The sequence below is a fragment of the Falco peregrinus genome, chromosome 4, assembly GCF_023634155.1.
Source record: "Falco peregrinus isolate bFalPer1 chromosome 4, bFalPer1.pri, whole genome shotgun sequence".
NCBI lineage: Eukaryota > Metazoa > Chordata > Aves > Falconiformes > Falconidae > Falco > Falco peregrinus.
In genome coordinates this window covers 52,224,109-52,240,491 of record NC_073724.1, presented here as the reverse complement: position 1 = coordinate 52,240,491, position 16,383 = coordinate 52,224,109, and the positions used below count along the sequence as shown (strand labels likewise).

At 40.7% G+C, this 16,383-nt stretch overlaps 1 protein-coding gene across 1 annotated transcript in view; it reads left to right on the top strand.

Moving 5' to 3' along the window:
• The window catches only part of LOC101913911 (ALF transcription elongation factor 3), a 43,954-nt gene extending 32,019 nt beyond the window's left edge, over nt 1–11,935 (top strand). Inside the window, exons 7-12 of the mRNA XM_027785055.2 lie at nt 1,335–1,471; nt 3,482–3,553; nt 5,882–5,975; nt 10,084–10,133; nt 10,270–10,484; nt 11,814–11,935. Of these exons, the coding sequence (XP_027640856.2) occupies nt 1,335–1,471; nt 3,482–3,553; nt 5,882–5,975; nt 10,084–10,133; nt 10,270–10,484; nt 11,814–11,935 (690 nt within the window). The remainder of the gene's footprint in view (nt 1–1,334; nt 1,472–3,481; nt 3,554–5,881; nt 5,976–10,083; nt 10,134–10,269; nt 10,485–11,813) is intronic.
• The last annotated feature ends 4,448 nt before the right edge of the window (nt 11,936–16,383 follow it).

Sequence of the window (16,383 nt, the reverse complement as noted above, 5' to 3'; positions counted from 1 at the left end):
ACTTACACCTCATGAATCTCCCCTTGCAGGTACTTCCTTTCTCTCCTTGAATATGTAGGGATCCTGGAGGAATTGCCATATTTCCAAAGTGCCTCCAAGGCTCTTTGAATCACCTTGCTGGCCTGGATACCTCCTACTTCGGTGCTGCAATACCTAACATAGGCACTTAGAGTGAGCAGCCTGAAAATTACTCTAAGTCTCTCTGCTCCTTAGTCCCCCAGCTGTGAAACTGGGGTAATAGCACTTCCACCTGCACAAGAGCGTCAGGGAAAGAAATATAATAAAAAGTTTGTGAAGTTCTCCCATATGATCGCAATGGGAGTCATATAAGAACCTAAAATAGATTGAAGCCAGTGTGCCATTCCAAAGTTACTATTTAAAATCTTTATCCCTTGGAAAAGAATAAGGTCCATTAACCTTTCACTGTGTGCATCAGATTTCAACCAAATGCATCCACTCCATTAACGGGCTTTATGTACCGCAGGAGTTCTGATTGAAGGAAAGAGAAGTCAGAACAGAGAGGTATTAGTATGATTCATCTCTGTCCACATCGAAAATGAAATTCTGAGGGCAGATAAGTGGTATGTAAGTGTACACATATGAACATTATGTGCACATTTGCATATACACCATCACTGAAAGTATATATATGCATATATATCCATATAAGTACACAAGTACACAGAGAGTCAAAGAAGTACTGGAAAAAAGAAAAAAAAATGGGACAAGGAAGGACGATGGCAGAAAAAGCTGAGGGAGCAGAGCAGTCCCTGAAATAGGAGGAGGATATAGAAAACAAATTCCTGCCAAGAGAAGAGTATGGTCAAGCAGTGCTGAAAATAGCAGGGATAAAGAAGACATAAGAACAGACATGAGCCTTTGAATAAGAGTAGTCAAAGTATTTAATTCTCATTCCCTTGTGTCAAGATAATCATTACCTTTCTTTGCTAAGCGATGAAAACTATATTTGCAAAGATGTGTGAAACCCTTCTTAATGAAAGCTGGAACGAAAGGCCTGAAGAGTTTGTGGGATTTCCAGCACTGGAAGGAAGCTCTGATAAACATCTGTCAGGAATGTCCTAGGCAGAGTTGATTGTTCTTTGGACAAAGATGTGGACCAAATAACATCTCATAGCCTTTTTACGCTCTACTTTCTGTACCTTATGATTTTTCACTGATGCACAGGGTTTGAGGGGTTTTAGCTTTTTCTTAGGAAAAATCATGATTATGAAGATATACCAACTTCTGGCAAGTTTACAGTTTATGTTGAGGAAAATGTAACCATAACTTGATGATTACACTATTTCTCTGTGTCCTTATTTTTTTCCCTCTAGGTGGAAAAGTTTGGAAAGGCACTGAATTATGCAGAAGCAGCACTATCATTTATTGAGTGTGGAAATGCAATGGAACAAGGCCCAATGGAATCTAAATCCCCTTACACAATGTATTCAGAAACAGTTGAACTCATCAGGTAGGAAGGGAGGAGATGACCTCAGGGGTTACTCTGTGCAAACATGCTTATCTACATTATCACATAATTTCCTAGATAGAGTAAAAGGCAGGAAGTGATGTCCTCCCAAGTGCCTGGTCAGTCATATGTGATGTGTATGTATTATCTGTGATTTCTATGGAAATTAAATCGGGAAACTATGTAGAATGCAAAAAAGAACCCCAAAGCTTTTCATATTACTTGAGTTACAAATTACTTCATTTCATGATATAAGTCCCATGCTACTCAAAAGAGAAAAATAATAATATATAATACCAAAACATTCATAATGGAGTGGTAGTTTGCAAAATGTTGTAACATGTTTAAGACTGCAGTTTTAAGGTTACCCGAAAGAAGATGTGAGCAGTGATAGAAAAATGGACACTCAAGGTCCATTTGGTGTATATCCTCCTACTGTAGCAAATGGGCTCACAAAAGCAGTCCAGCTCACACTAATGCTGCCCCTGCATTTGGGCACCTTCACAGTTCTCCAAACAGGACAGTCTAGAATTCAGACCCACCCGCAGTCCCTATGAAGAAAGTTTTACTCTTAAGTCCTTTTCTCTGTTACCGTTGGTGCTAATAGTTAACATTAGTGACAGTGACAATAGAGAAAAACAAAGGTCAAAATCATTCCAGCAGCTCAGTGACCCTCTCCACAAGACAGCCAGCCTGCCCAGCCACACTAGCAGAGAAAGCTGCACTGTCAGTGACCGTGGCATCATTCCTCAGGACAATCAATCACACAATTTTCATCAGGACTAAGTTTATAGAAAGTAAAACATTTTAATTTTTAATCGTACTGATAACGAAGCAAAGCTTCTAAAACAATTGCATTCTTTTGGACTTAGTGTTGATGTGAAGATTTTCTTTCATGTTAACAATTCCATTGGCATTTTATTCCACTTAAGGCTGTCTTCTCATGCATTTCGTGGATTGAGGCCAGCTTTCTAACTGGAAGGTTATTAAACAGATTTATTTTTTTTTTTCAGTAAGAGAGTATAGTACATTCTGTCTCTGCAATTCTTCCCTTCTTTTTTCCAAATGGCAGAAAGCTCTTTCTTTGCCTGCCCCATCTTTTTGCATAGTAGTAAACGTATGGTCCTAACTTTGGAAATGAATTTTGCTTGCAGATCCATAGCTTTCAATAATGTGTGTAGCTGTGGTTGTGTGTTAGTGTGAATTGCTGTTGATCTCACTTACCGCAGCTCAGAAAAATAAGTGGTTTGCTAGGTATGCCTGTTGAAACAAAATGTTCATACCAAATCTTTGCACAGACACCAGAATTAAAGTTTGAAAGTAAAGATAAGAAAAAACACAAGCAGCTAATTATGGAGAACAGGTATTTTCTGGTAACGAGCCTGGAAGTGCTGTGTGTTGTCCTAACCTTATCCATTGTTCAGGTATTCAGCTGGAAGCTGAGATTTACAGAAACTAATTTGTGATTGCATAGCACATACACTCTTGAAACAGCAGTGCTACCTCTGTGGATGTTTAATATTTATAGCATTTGAATGTAATGTCATATGAGCAAAAATAGCTCTGAGCCACATGTTTCCCACTCTGCTGTGCTCTGCTTGGAGGAGCAAATCTGGGTAGACACGCTCAGAGCTGGCAGGGTGAGGGCAGCACCAGCTTCAAGGCAGGCTGTCTGCCTTCAAACGCTGTGAAAGCCTTTCTCTGTGAACTCTGTAACCGGGTCTCCACAGCAGCAGAGGTTATTTCGGTAGGACAGCATCACCTCAGCAGCTAGGCTCCCCTCTGGACTGGAGGATGTTCAAGGGAGTTACTGCTGTTTAAAAAGGTGCCGGGAGGCACTGCTAATGGCAAAAGAGCTTTGAAACACAACCAGAAAAAGCACATATATGTCTGGTAACTTGAGCAAATATGTATAAGGGGGCAGATTAAATGGCACGGGCCAGCTTAGCTCTCTGACCAGTGATATAAAGCTGTCTCAGTTAACTCACATTGGATTTTTTCCTTTTGCTAAAGGTATGCAGTGAGACTAAAAACCCACTCAGGCCCCAGCGCCACACCAGAAGACAAACAGCTGGCAGCATTATGGTTAGTAGATCAAGAATTCCTCAAAAGGCTTCTTTTCTGCAGCAAGCCAGTTCTTGAAAATCAGATGCTGGATGCAGCCAGATAGGATTATGTTGTCTATTGAAATTAAGAGAATACTTTGTGCTCTGGGAAGGCCCAGCCCTTGTATCGCTGTAGCAGGTCTGCATTCTGTCTCTGTAAATAAGCAATTCATACTTATTGGCTGTGACAGGTCAGCTATGGTATGTCAGCGTAATTAATTTTTAAATGCCTGATGGTTTGTTGTTTTTATGACTGATATACTTTTGTACCAATAGCTCGGTAATTTCTTTTGTGGCTGACATTTTAGGCTCAATAATCATAAGTTATATTTACATTATATGAAGGGAGATATGGTGATGGTGATAATTAAGGCTTTTGGAGTACCTTCTAAATTGAGATTTCTAGCTATATATGCACGCACCTTAGATTCTATAGGATGATTGCTGATTGCTAGTAAAATACTAAAATGTTATTAAAATCAAATTTTAATTTAATATCTATGTAGTTAATACATAAAATACCTATTATGTGGTTACTGATTCTCAGTAAGTGGACATTTACAATCAGCAAGTGTGTTTTTAACATCTATTAACCATCTGTTAAAAATCCAAATTAAATGCATCTTTAGCCTCCATAAATAAGGACTCCTAATTAATCATTTGTATAAAAAAGAAGAAAATATCGAGATGCATTTTCTTTTTAAATGCCCTTTCTTTGTCACTGGTTTGCTGTGCCATCGGGAGGAGCACAGAATGCGTTAATGGCAACTGCTTTAAAAACGCTTAGGTGGGAAAATGACTAAAGAACGGTAAAAAAAAAAATAAAGCCATATTACGAAGGGTTGCTCAGAACTGTCAGAGCGCTTCGGTGTGTGCGGAACCACATCCAAATTCACGGAGCTGCTGCATCTGTTTCAGCAGAAAGGTCAGCGAGAGGGAAAGCAGACGGTGCCTTCTCTGGGCGATGAATAGCAATCTTAACTCACCGTCTGCCAGCGAGCAGATGAGCTGACACCATTTGCATATGTGCTGTACCTGTGAAGGTGACAGAGTGAGAGTTATGGTGGCTGCGAGGCCACCGCATCCCCCGGCTGTTCCCAGCGCCCGCCGGGCAGGCTGCCAGGCAGCCGGCGCGCCCCGCTCCGCTTCTCCTTGGGAGAGACTGCCCTCCAGCGGCCAAAGGCAGAAATTCACCGTCTGCTTTCAGGACCCGAGGCAAACGGGCTGAGAAACCCTGGCTGGGATTTTTTTTCCAAGAGCAATTTGCTAATTCGAGGGGGCTGCTGAGGTCTGGGCAGCTCCTGGGCACGGGGAGATGGGGAGCGCTCTGCGCTCCCAAACTCAAAGCACCTTCTGGTGCTTCAGTTCGGCTCCGAGACTAAATACTGCTTTTGAAAATAAGGCCTCTGCTGCCAAAGGAAAAGCAAAACACAACAGATTTTTGCTTCAAAAACTGTGTTATTGTGGGGCAATCCCACACTTGCCAGTCAAAAAGCTTGCTGGGGTGGTGATTCTTGGTTCAGAAAATAGACCGGTACACCTAAAGCCAATAGCAAAGAGTTTGCGTCCCCTGAATGCTGCTCATCAGTTATTGTGATGTATAATTATAGTTAATAGCTATTACTCTTATTTAATTACATAACACTGAAGGTGCGTGGCACTCTGCAGACTAATGAGGACCATGGGAGCAGACAGTTCCAGTACAGCACGTTGAGGTTTTCAGCCAGCTGCTGGTTCCCTCTGGCCTCCAGGCTCCAACACAATCTCCATTCTGGCTTCCCACAGAGGAGTTTGGCCAGTGAAATCTGGGCAAGTCTGAGGTTTCCCAGCCATCTCCAGCTGCTGGAAGACACCACTGCGTGTACACAAAATACACCCATTGTAAATCTAGTTCATTTTACAGGCACCCCAAAAGACTGCCTTTGCATTTACAAAAAGAAATACAAAAAAATGTGTGTGCTGTGTTCCAGGCCTGTAATGACCTTTTCATGGGAGAGGCCTTTGGTCAAGTGTGCAGGCTTCAAGTCAGAGTCAAGGCCTGGGTACCCAAACGTGGAAACCTTTCTGAGTATAATTTGTTTAGTACCTCACTGGTAGCAGCTGTCAGTGTGACCCGTCCTGGCTGCAATACCTAGCCTTGCTCATGAATCCACGGCAAAGTGTGAAGTACTGTAAAAAAATGGTAATAAAAACTGTCAGAAATGTGCTGTCAGCCTTTCAGTCTGTGTTAGTTTAAGAATTTAAGATAATTCATTGGGATTTCTTTTCAGGGGACACACTTTACCTTCTGCTTTGCTTTTTGTTCTAGTTACCGCTGCCTGGCCCTTCTGTACTGGAGGATGTTCCGACTCAAGAGAGACCATGCAGTCAAGTATTCAAAAGCTCTTATTGAGTATTTCAAGGTACATTCTTTATGGCATATTTTTAGATCAGTATGTCATTATAGGAAATACAGCATCTTACTAAAACAGCAGCTGTGCTGGGCTTAGGTCTTTCCCTGAGTAGACAGTAGGGTTTTACCACAGACTCCCATGGCAACACCTGGTGTCTAGTCAGTTCTGTTGTCTTCACTAGGCCTCCTCTTTGCAAAATACACACCACGTCCCCTCACAAAGGATAAGAAATTTATTGTACTAACAAACAGGTATTTTCAGGTTATTCTTGGTCAATTGGCTAGTGCTGTCTAGCTCTGTGGCAAATAGGTTTTGCAGATTTTGCTCTAAGAATCCTCTCCAGGATTACACTTCCCACTAGGCTACCTGTGAGTTGAAGACTTTGATCTAGATCAGTCGTCAGCTGCAGGGCTTCCACTTAGCATCAACAGGGAGGCTAGTGCAGTGGGACCTTCTTACCCAAGGAACTGGCAAACAGCCTACACTGACTTCAGTGGGAGTTGTACAAAAGCATCAGATGGCAACCAAACCACCTGCCATGTGCCTGACACAGCACTGCTGGTTCACCCTTCCCACTTTGCTTCACCTGCTACTGCTTCTGTTCTCCAGTCTCTTCTAGGTCCAAACCCTGGTTATTATGACTAAGACAGGAACAAGGAAGTCATTAAAAGTATTTTAACGTATTTTACTTGACAGGCAACCTTTCCTTGGGAAGTATCTCAAGAACAAAACAGGTGGAGCTCACCTAGGAGTCAGTCAGTCCAGCATTTGATTTACAAACACAAAATTAGCCTTTATCATTCTAATTAAAAAAAAAAAAAGCATACAAGTTCTTTAAGACAACCTATTTTGGGGACCTGAACAGCTGTTTGCCTCTGAACACATCTGTTGGGGCTTTTTTTGCAGAAGGAGGTACCTTGAAATGAAAAACATCCATCCTTCGACATTTTGTTAATAAAAAAAAAAATCAAATACAAGCACAAATGCTCATGACCGGATTCTGAACACATGAAGACAGTGAAGGAAATTGACAGATCCGTTATTGTCAAACTGAAATTGAAGTCATTGTAATTGCTTCTAAAATTTTAGCAATATATAATTCAACACGTTATGTTTCTCTAACAATGACTTGATTTCAGGGGAAAGAAATATGTGCCTATTACAGTACTTTATTTTTCTTTACCAGTTCAGAGAATACCTGCATTAAGAACAGGATGGTCAGGCTCTCAACCATGTAAAATGTCTCGTACTAGCAGACAGAAACTGTTTCACAGTAAACGTAAAATGGACTTACACTCTGCTGTAGTCAAGATGAGCTTGTTTTTTTGCAGAGCTCCTGCTGATATAATGATAGCGTAGTTTCACATTAGAAAGTATTCTCACCTTTGAAAGTAAAAATGGGGAAAAAATCCATTTTCTATAATTTTCTGTGGAAAACAAGCCAATTCTCCACTCATTTCATATTTGGTATCTAAAAGCTTTCAAAACCAAGTGACGTGAAATGCTGACTGCATTAAGAACTTCCACATATATTATCAATCAAAGAAAGATTTTAAACCTCGTCACACACATTTGCAGGGAAAATTAGACACATTTCTTTTAGAAAAGAAAAAATGATTATTTAAATCTCCTTTTAAGTATTTTATTTCCATTATAAAAAAAATACTGCAAAATAAGCCACAGATATTCAAGGGACAGACACATTTGAGAGCATAAAGAAACCAGGAGAATGGGTAAGCAGAGTTGGATAAGAGGTGGTCTCTTACAACATTACGCTCTTTCAAATCCCTACCCCCACCTTTCTGGTGCAGAACTGAGAGGAAGCTGGAGCAATACACCTAAAACTTGAGAAAAAAGGTATGGAAAGTTGTGAAGTAAGGCAGAGGCTAGTTACATTTATAGCAGAAGTATCCCTGACTCCACTTTGATTTTAATATTTTCCTGCCTCCAACTCTGTAAGTATATAACATGTACTCAGTTTCCATTACACTAGAAAAATGAAGGCCAGTAGTTGAGACAGATCAGAAAAGAAAAGGGAAAAAAAGAAACTGTTCTGTAAGAGGAACAAATGTCGAGGATTCCCAGGCTGGTTCTGTTTAGGATGGTAAGAGCTTTTCATTTTTTTCCTTTCACACCTTAGCCCTTCCTGCTAAAAACAAAAAGAAGGGGGAAAAAAAAAAAGAAACTGAAGGAAGAGGCCCCTTTGTTACACTGCAAGGCTTATTTTTCATACCACTTACCTGGGATGTAGAAGGCCCAGTGCCAAAAGGTAGGAAGAATGCCAGGGCACGTACAACACTGATGTGATCACTGCTAAAATACAGCCAGTGTTGGTGTGCACATGAAGGATGTGGGAACACAAGAGGCAGTTCAGAGAACACATCAAAACTAAGAAAACAAGATTTTTGAAGAGAGTCTCAGGAGATATGTCCAGTTTACTGCAGAACAGGTTAAGAGAGGATGTGATCATTGTGTATATGGAAATAGAGCTGATAGTACCAGGCAACATGCAGTTTTTCTGGCATTGGACCAACAAAATCCAAAAGCTAGTACTGAAGTTAAGAAAATTCAATCTTGAAACCCTGAAACAGAATCTGTTTTTTCTAACTGAGAGGCCTGCTAAACGTTAGAACAGGACACAGGAGAACAAGGAGGATAAATAGTGTCTTAGGATTTATATATTACTAGCTATCCTTTTTAAAAAGAGTAAAATAAAATACATTTTTAATGTAATTTAGCTTCTGGTAAAAGTTCCATGACTGGTGGCAAAAGGAAATTACAGACTGAGTGTCCTGGGGGATTACTCCTGGCCTTTAAATCCATGAAGCTCTGAAGCCCCTTTTTTATCTTTTTTTCCTTCCTAAGCCATGGGAGACCGAGAGGTTTTGTACTGCTGTTAATGTTTTTAACTCCTGCAGCTTGCAACACCTGCAGCCTTGCATTTCAATAATATCCATAGACAGATCCTGAGCTGCAGGACTTCATCGGTCTCCTGTGGTTGTCCAGAAGGGAAGGTTGTTCTCAGCTCACAATTACCTGCTTGTATGGTTTCAGGGGAGAATGTGAGGAGGTCGCTTTCTTCTAAAGAATCAGAGACTGGCCATTGCTGAATATGAGGCTGTGGATGGGACGGCCTAGAGAAGTTTTGTTTCTCAGACTTCTGGTTTTCACATCCTTCTTTCTCATAGGCCCAGGATTAAATCAGCCACTGCACTTGGGATAGGGGAGGAGTTTTTCCACAGGTCAAATGGGCAGGAACCTGCCGGTAAATTCCCACCAGTTCTTGCAGATTAACTACTAGAATCATTTTAGCCTTTCAGTTTCCATCATTGCAGACACCTGAATTTCTCCTGCTCTGTAAACATAGTGCTTGTACAAGGTAGTCTTTCCTCAAGCAATGAAATTCCTTAGCCTAAGCACAGTGCACCAGGGAGAGTCTTAATGACCACAGGTATACAAGAGGTCACATTAAATGATCTAATGTCCCCTTCCAGGGACTTCTGGGGAACCCTTCAGCTAGAAAAAATCACCAGCCTACAAGGGCAGTCTCTGATCCTGTGAATGCTGCCATATTCAGATTGAGGCGAACAGCTCCAAAAGGAGCAATTGTGAAAGAGAATCTTGAGCCTGGTGCTTGAAACACCCATCTCAGCTGAGGGAAACTCAGATTCGCATCCCTGTGGTCAGCCAGGCTGAGCAGACTTGCAGAGCCTTGCAGGTCCTAGGGAAATGACATCTGTCTTTGAGGGCAGGAGAGTGGGAGGAAAACCTTGTTTTCTCTATCACAAGAGATTCCAGCCTAAACCTCACAGAGTTCTGGCAGCAATTTCTTCTGAACGCCTAGGATTTCTGGGAAAAGTTTCCATTTCAGCTAACATGTTTTCCTAATTGGCCCCCATCCCAGTGTGTTTAATAGACTGTGATTTGTGTCTGTGCTGCAGCATTGCTTCATCACAGCACCAAACTAGGCTGAGTGGGTTTATTACATCATGAGACTTGAATACTTGTATCTATGCAAATTTTTCTTTAAATTTCTTTACTTTTATACTGTTTAATGTTCTTCATTTTGTAGTCTTATATAAATTATATGCATTGTTAAATACTTTTTCCTTCACAGAATTCATCAAAAGCTGCCCAGAATCCGTCTCCTTGGGGTGCCAGTGGAAAGTAAGTCACACAGAAACTTACATCAGATTGGCAGTATGTACAGAAAATTGTGTTTTCTTACCTACAGTGTGTTCTGATAGTCTCATGTTTTTAATTCCAACACCTTTTAAGTAACTGTATTGACATCTGTTTCCAGGAGCACAGGAACTCCATCACCCATGTCCCCTAGCCCTTCTCCAGTCAGCTCTGTGGGTTCCCAGGGGAGCACAGGGGCCCCTTCTCCATCTCCTATCATCAGCATCCCGCAGCGCATTCATCAGATGGCTGCCAACCACGTCAGTATCACCAACAGCATCCTGCACAGCTATGACTACTGGGAGATGGCTGATAACCTGGCCAAGGAAAACAGAGGTGAGTGAGTCAAGGCAATGAACTATTACAGAAGACTGTCACATGATTTTGATCAGGAAAATAACTATTTTGGCAGGAATCCTGACTGCAAGGTAGGACTGCAGAGGTGATTTTTTCTTCAGTCTGCTCCTAGTCTGTTCCAAAATGGCCCACACCAGCAATTTTGATAGCTGTCTCAGAAGCATTTGATTTTTTTCTTTATTTGGCTGGTCAGGACTGGTGACAGACAGGTCACAGGCATAGCTGTGGGCAGCATTCACTGCCATCTGTGTCATTCTGGAGAGAAAGGTTTGTGGGAAGCAAGGCAGCTTCCTACTCCCCAAAGTCGTGGAGCTGGATGTGATGCACTTATCCAGACCAAGTCAAAAAGCAGGAGCACCCTTCCTTTCTGCAGAAGGAATGAACAGCCCCTGGCCCTCCCCCCATCTGAGCAGACACAGATGGGAATGAGGGGCCTCACTCTCTCTTCAGAGAAAACTTCTCTCAGCTGAACTGGTTTCCATAAGCAATCGCCTCGGCATCTGAGTTGATGGTAAAGTATTCCTTGGTTTTCAGGTTAATTTCTGTATTTAAGGCGGGGGCAGGATTCAAATCAAAATGAGGACACCTAAGTGTAGGTGCGTATGTATGAGTTGTGGGGGCTCACTGCAGCTGATAGAGCTTTGTTCAATACAAACAGCAGAGTTCAGACAGCTGTTCAGTTCACCCTGAAGGGGAGGCGGGGATACAATTCAGTTGCCTAACCATAGCTGCCAAATGCCATTTGAGGCATCCTTACCTACACTGCCACTCCAGAAGCCTCCTGTACATCCTGTGTTAGATCTGCCAGTTCAGACTATACGTATCAACTGCCTAAGAGCATCTCAAATGGGCGCTACATCCCTCTAAGTAGGCAACTGAATTAAATCCCTAGTGGTTAGTTTCCTTAGGCTGGGTGGACCATGTTGTACAGGCCTTTGTTTCTCTGTCATGGTAGTTTAAATGTCTAGCATATGTACAGCTAGACACTTATGTGTAGACTTTTTGATTTAAGTTGTCCTTAATCTAAAAATAAATCTTGCCGAGCATCTGTTTGCTTTATCAAGACTCAATGGAAATTAATGAAAAGCAAAGCCAAAGAACTCACTGTTTTGTTCTTTAAAAAGAAAATTGTTGTGCGTCAGCCTGTAAGATCATAAACCACAGGGCTTTAAAATTAATCTCACCAGCACTAAACGTTCATTCCTATGAAATGTTCAGCTTGACTCAATTTGTAAGAGAATAAAATCTATTAAAGGGTGGCAAATACAGCTTCACTCTTCTGATGCTGAATCTTTTTTATTTCTGTAGATTTTTTTAATGACCTGGATGCATTGATGGGACCTATCACTTTGCACAGCAGTATGGAGCATTTAGTTCAGTATACTCAACAAGGACTTCACTGGGTGCGGAATAGCGCTCACTTGTCATAATGACTGTGTGCCATTCACATGGACAGTATTCCTTTCATGGATAATTCAGTTATTCTGGACACTGTGCTACAGAAATAGTCAACCACAGCATTGATCCAAACAAAGGTGAATATTTCTTCAATACTGAGCAAAATTTTTCTGAACGTAGACATGTATGTGTGCATATATACAGTATACAATGATGTCTCTTCAGGATTAATTGTTCTATACCACTCTCCAAACATTTTCATACATTAGAAATACTGGAAAGAACTGATCTTAATGCACAAAACATACCCTTTCTATTCTTGTACTGAAAAACTCAGAAACCAAAATCTCATGGGTTGATTGAACCAAGTGCAATAAGCACAGATCCCTGTTCAGGAAAGCACTCAACAGATTCTTAACTTTAAGCTTGTAATGAAATCCTGTTGATTTCAGCAGAGCTTAAGCACATACACAAGGGCTTTCCTGAATTGGAATGAATGAAGGCAAATCATAAACATGGAGAACTTTTACTGCAAGCATGGACGCATCACAGAATTTTCAATACAAATGTGCCATCTCCCTGTTACTTCCCCACTGGGGCACAGAGGAGTTGTGTAGTCTGCATTAAGTTGGAGAAAGACGGCATTCCTTCACGTGCAGTAAGTTTCAACAAATTGCATGCATTCCTTTATCTCCTGTCTTTTTAAATAACTTTACCTCTTGTTCAGCTCCTCACCAACAGTATAACCTACAGTATCAAGCAAAAAGCCTGAAAACAGATTTGCTGATAGCAAGAACTTAAAAGAGATGGTGGGAAATTGCATTCTGTTACTGACAGTAAATAGATAATTGGTGAAAAAAAATGGCAAACTTCAATCTACTTAGTCAAGAAAATGTGTTAATTTCAGCTGCATACACACAGAGACCAGGATATATCTGTAACAGTTGTTGGCTTTGCATGGGAAGGCTTCATCCCACAGATTTGACTTTCATATCTTTTTCATCTAGCAGAAGCTTGCAGTATTTTCTTCTAGGCTGTATGGGAGCATTACATGCAATTTCCTTTATCTAGGAAGCTGAGTTTGCTGCTCATCAGGCTAAGAACTGTTTCCTATCATAATCCTCTCACTCTTCATGCATAATCCTCAACTAGGCTTTAATGTTTCTTGATTTATGGGATGTTTTCAGTTCCTGTTGACAAGCTGTGTTTTTTCATGCCAGAAGAATTAATCCCACAATAATTGGAGTTTAATCTGGGTCAGCTGAGGTCAAGGCCAGTTCATATCAACTGTGCATATCATTCCATGCATTTTTGTTCATTTTCAGTGGTTTTCACACACTTAGTTTTCCTTTTCTTTATTGGAAATATATTTTTTTTTTCAATCAGATTTGCAGCCTTTACTCAAGTCAGCAGCTCTGGTGACTTTCAATGGATTGTTCTTGTCCGAGTCACTGGCTGAAGCCTTTGATTGTTGTTTTCTAGTCTAATTTACTTACATATTAAGGAAATGTGAGTACAAAAGTCTCTTTCAATAGAAAATAGAAGCAGAATTAGCCACTGATATTGATTGATTGGTCCCTGCTGCCTTTTTTTCCTCCACCATTTTTTAAGAGCTCCATTTTGAAAAAAAAAAGATACCAAACAATGTGGCACGTTTTCTCAGTAAAACATCTTTGTTAACACAGACTGTACCCTGTGGTAATGAGTGGGCTTGAGAGCACACTTAGCCCCACATATCTGCATGTTTTTTTGTTGAGACTGCGTACCATACCTCCAGGTATTGCTCTGACTCAGAGCATTCACCCCATTTGAAGCAGCTCAGCAGCGTAGCTACTGAGGAGCTGCTCAGCCCCAAGCCATCCGATACTTATGTACTCATTCATGCTCAGATACTTCCCCTCAAAGAGAAGTCCTGAGCTCAGGCTGTGGTCAGTTCTTAGCATGGACGTGAGTGCTGCAGTGTGGCTAGCTTTAAGAGTGAACACGGACCTGCCTTTAAATGACAAAACACACATCCTCCAAATCCTCCCATTGCTCTTAACTCTGGCTGCTACCCACCCCAGAAGGAACAAAATTTGTTTGGTCACAAGTATTGTGGAGAACTTGATCGGTGCCTTTCTGTTTATGACTTGCCTGATCTCCAGCTGTGGATGTCTGTCATGATTTACTAGACTAGTAGCAACGGATTCTGTCAGCTGCTTGAATACCATATGAAGGTACTGTGGTATTTCTCCTCAGATCAGGAAAGTGAAATTCCAGTTAGATTAGCTTCTGTTTTCTTTGACAGTGCCTATGATGTTTATCTTCAGATAAGTCTGGGGGTTGGGAGCCCTTACTGTTATTTAATGTTGAGAAATTTTAGAAGTGATTACTTGCCTTAAATGGAGTTTAGTTTATTGGACATGTGGCATTTGAGTTTCAAATATGGAACTCTGAAGCATGTTTATTTTACTAGATCGGGGTATTTTTCTTAATCACAATGAACTCTTTGTATGGATGTAATATGTCAAGAAACTTCAAAGAAATGCAAGAATTAATGCTGTCCTGATGTAACATTTCCAAGTACTAAGAATCTCTTGTAGATGATTGTCATTTCTTGCGCATTGTTCTCATATCGAATTATTCCAGCTAAAATACCCATTGCTTCCATGGAAAAACACACTGGTTTTTATTTTTTGTGCTGGCATCATCTGTGTTGTCTGATGAGAACACTGAGCCTTAACTTCTGGTGACGTAACAGGATGAAATAGCAGGCACTTAAACCAACTAGACACATAAATGGATTAGAGGTTTTGGCCTTCTCCCCATCAGGTTTCTTGCAGCTATACTATTTTGGTGAGGTTATTTAGAATACTCTTTTGTGCAGACTATTTGCTGTATATGGTTGCTGCTGTTTAGATAAACGAATGTGGCATCGTGACAATACTTCATTTCATCTTCTTAGAGTCTGGTCTGGAAAAGTGCATGTGGCATTTAGATCTAGTCCAGTTATTCATATGCTCCACCTTAAGAACCTGAACAGTCTTAGGCACTTCATCATGAGTCAAAGATGCTCTGTGTGTTCTGGATGGCACCAGAGGAAACTGTCCTTCAGAGTTCCATGAAAGATACTGACTTGTTTTAATCTGTTGTAAAAGTCCTGGAACATGCAGGCTTCTTTACACCATAGCAATGTTCAGGTTCGTGTTGGGAAAGTAAGAAGTCATTCTGTACAAATCCGGAAGGATTATGCCTGGAGGGAGAGGTTTGCTTACAAACAGAGGCTTCTCAATCAGACAGCGTTGGTAAAGCAGCCTATAGGATCCTCACAGGCAGCAGGAACATACAGACCCCTTGGCCTTAATCCTTTATAGTATTTCACAGAGGCATGAGTGACAGGTAAGAACAAAGCATATGCAGAGGTTCAAGTGTGACCAAAAGCCAAGCATGGTCCTCCCTGTCACATGGCAGGATACCCCAACCCCTTTTTTGCCTATTCATTTCATCCAAATATTACAGGGTTCCAAAGGAAGAGATTATAGTGAGCAGAGGACCTTAGGTAAAGGAGGTTAAGAAGATCAAGCCCTAAGTGTAGATACAAACACATATGTATATACTGTAAATCTAAATAGTAATAAAAGTCACTCAGCATGAAGGCTATTACTAGTGCCTACCATTGATCATCAAGTACTCATCACCGAGCAGCCATATCACCTCAGAAGTGCAGTAACTGTTATCAAAATAATTTGTGTAACTAATTAATTTATAAGAAATGCACCTTTGGGACTGTGCCATAGTATCTCCTTTGTAATACAAATGTTCGACCATTTTTCATGCTACTGATTCAAATCTAAATCACTGAAATGTCAGGTTAACTTTTTTTTTGGCTAGATGAGGACATCTACTTAGACCTGGCTAATCTGTGCTCAGTTCATCTACCCAAGAGACTTTAGTAATCACCAGCCTTAACACATATATAGTATATACTATTCACTGACTTAGTTGTAGGTTTTAATCCAAATGAAAATGGAATTTGTGAAATGGTTTGGATTAATGGCATCTGCTTCAGATATACTTGCAGATGTGACATTAAATGATTCATGACTTTAAGCAGGAAAGGTTGAATTTTATATAAATAACAGTGAATTAATTCCTTGATCTTTTTACAAGAGGATTTTTTTTAAATGAAAAGATTGTCAAAGCAATAGGTTTTTTAACTCTCCTAAATTTTCTGGAGGGCCATGGGTTCATGGTAAAAGCTATATTAAGAACATCTCCTTCTGCAATATGCCTTGCCTTTACATAATCCTCTTAATATGTCAGAAAGAAATGTTTCTTTTTCACACCAACAGCAACATTTCCCTCCCCCATTCAGGGAGAATCCTCAAACTAAGGAATAAAATCTCCTGGCACAATAGAAATACAAACAATGCCTGAAGAATATGGACTTGTTAAGGTAACAATAGAAGTTTGGCTGGCACAGACATAACATGCCTCTCAT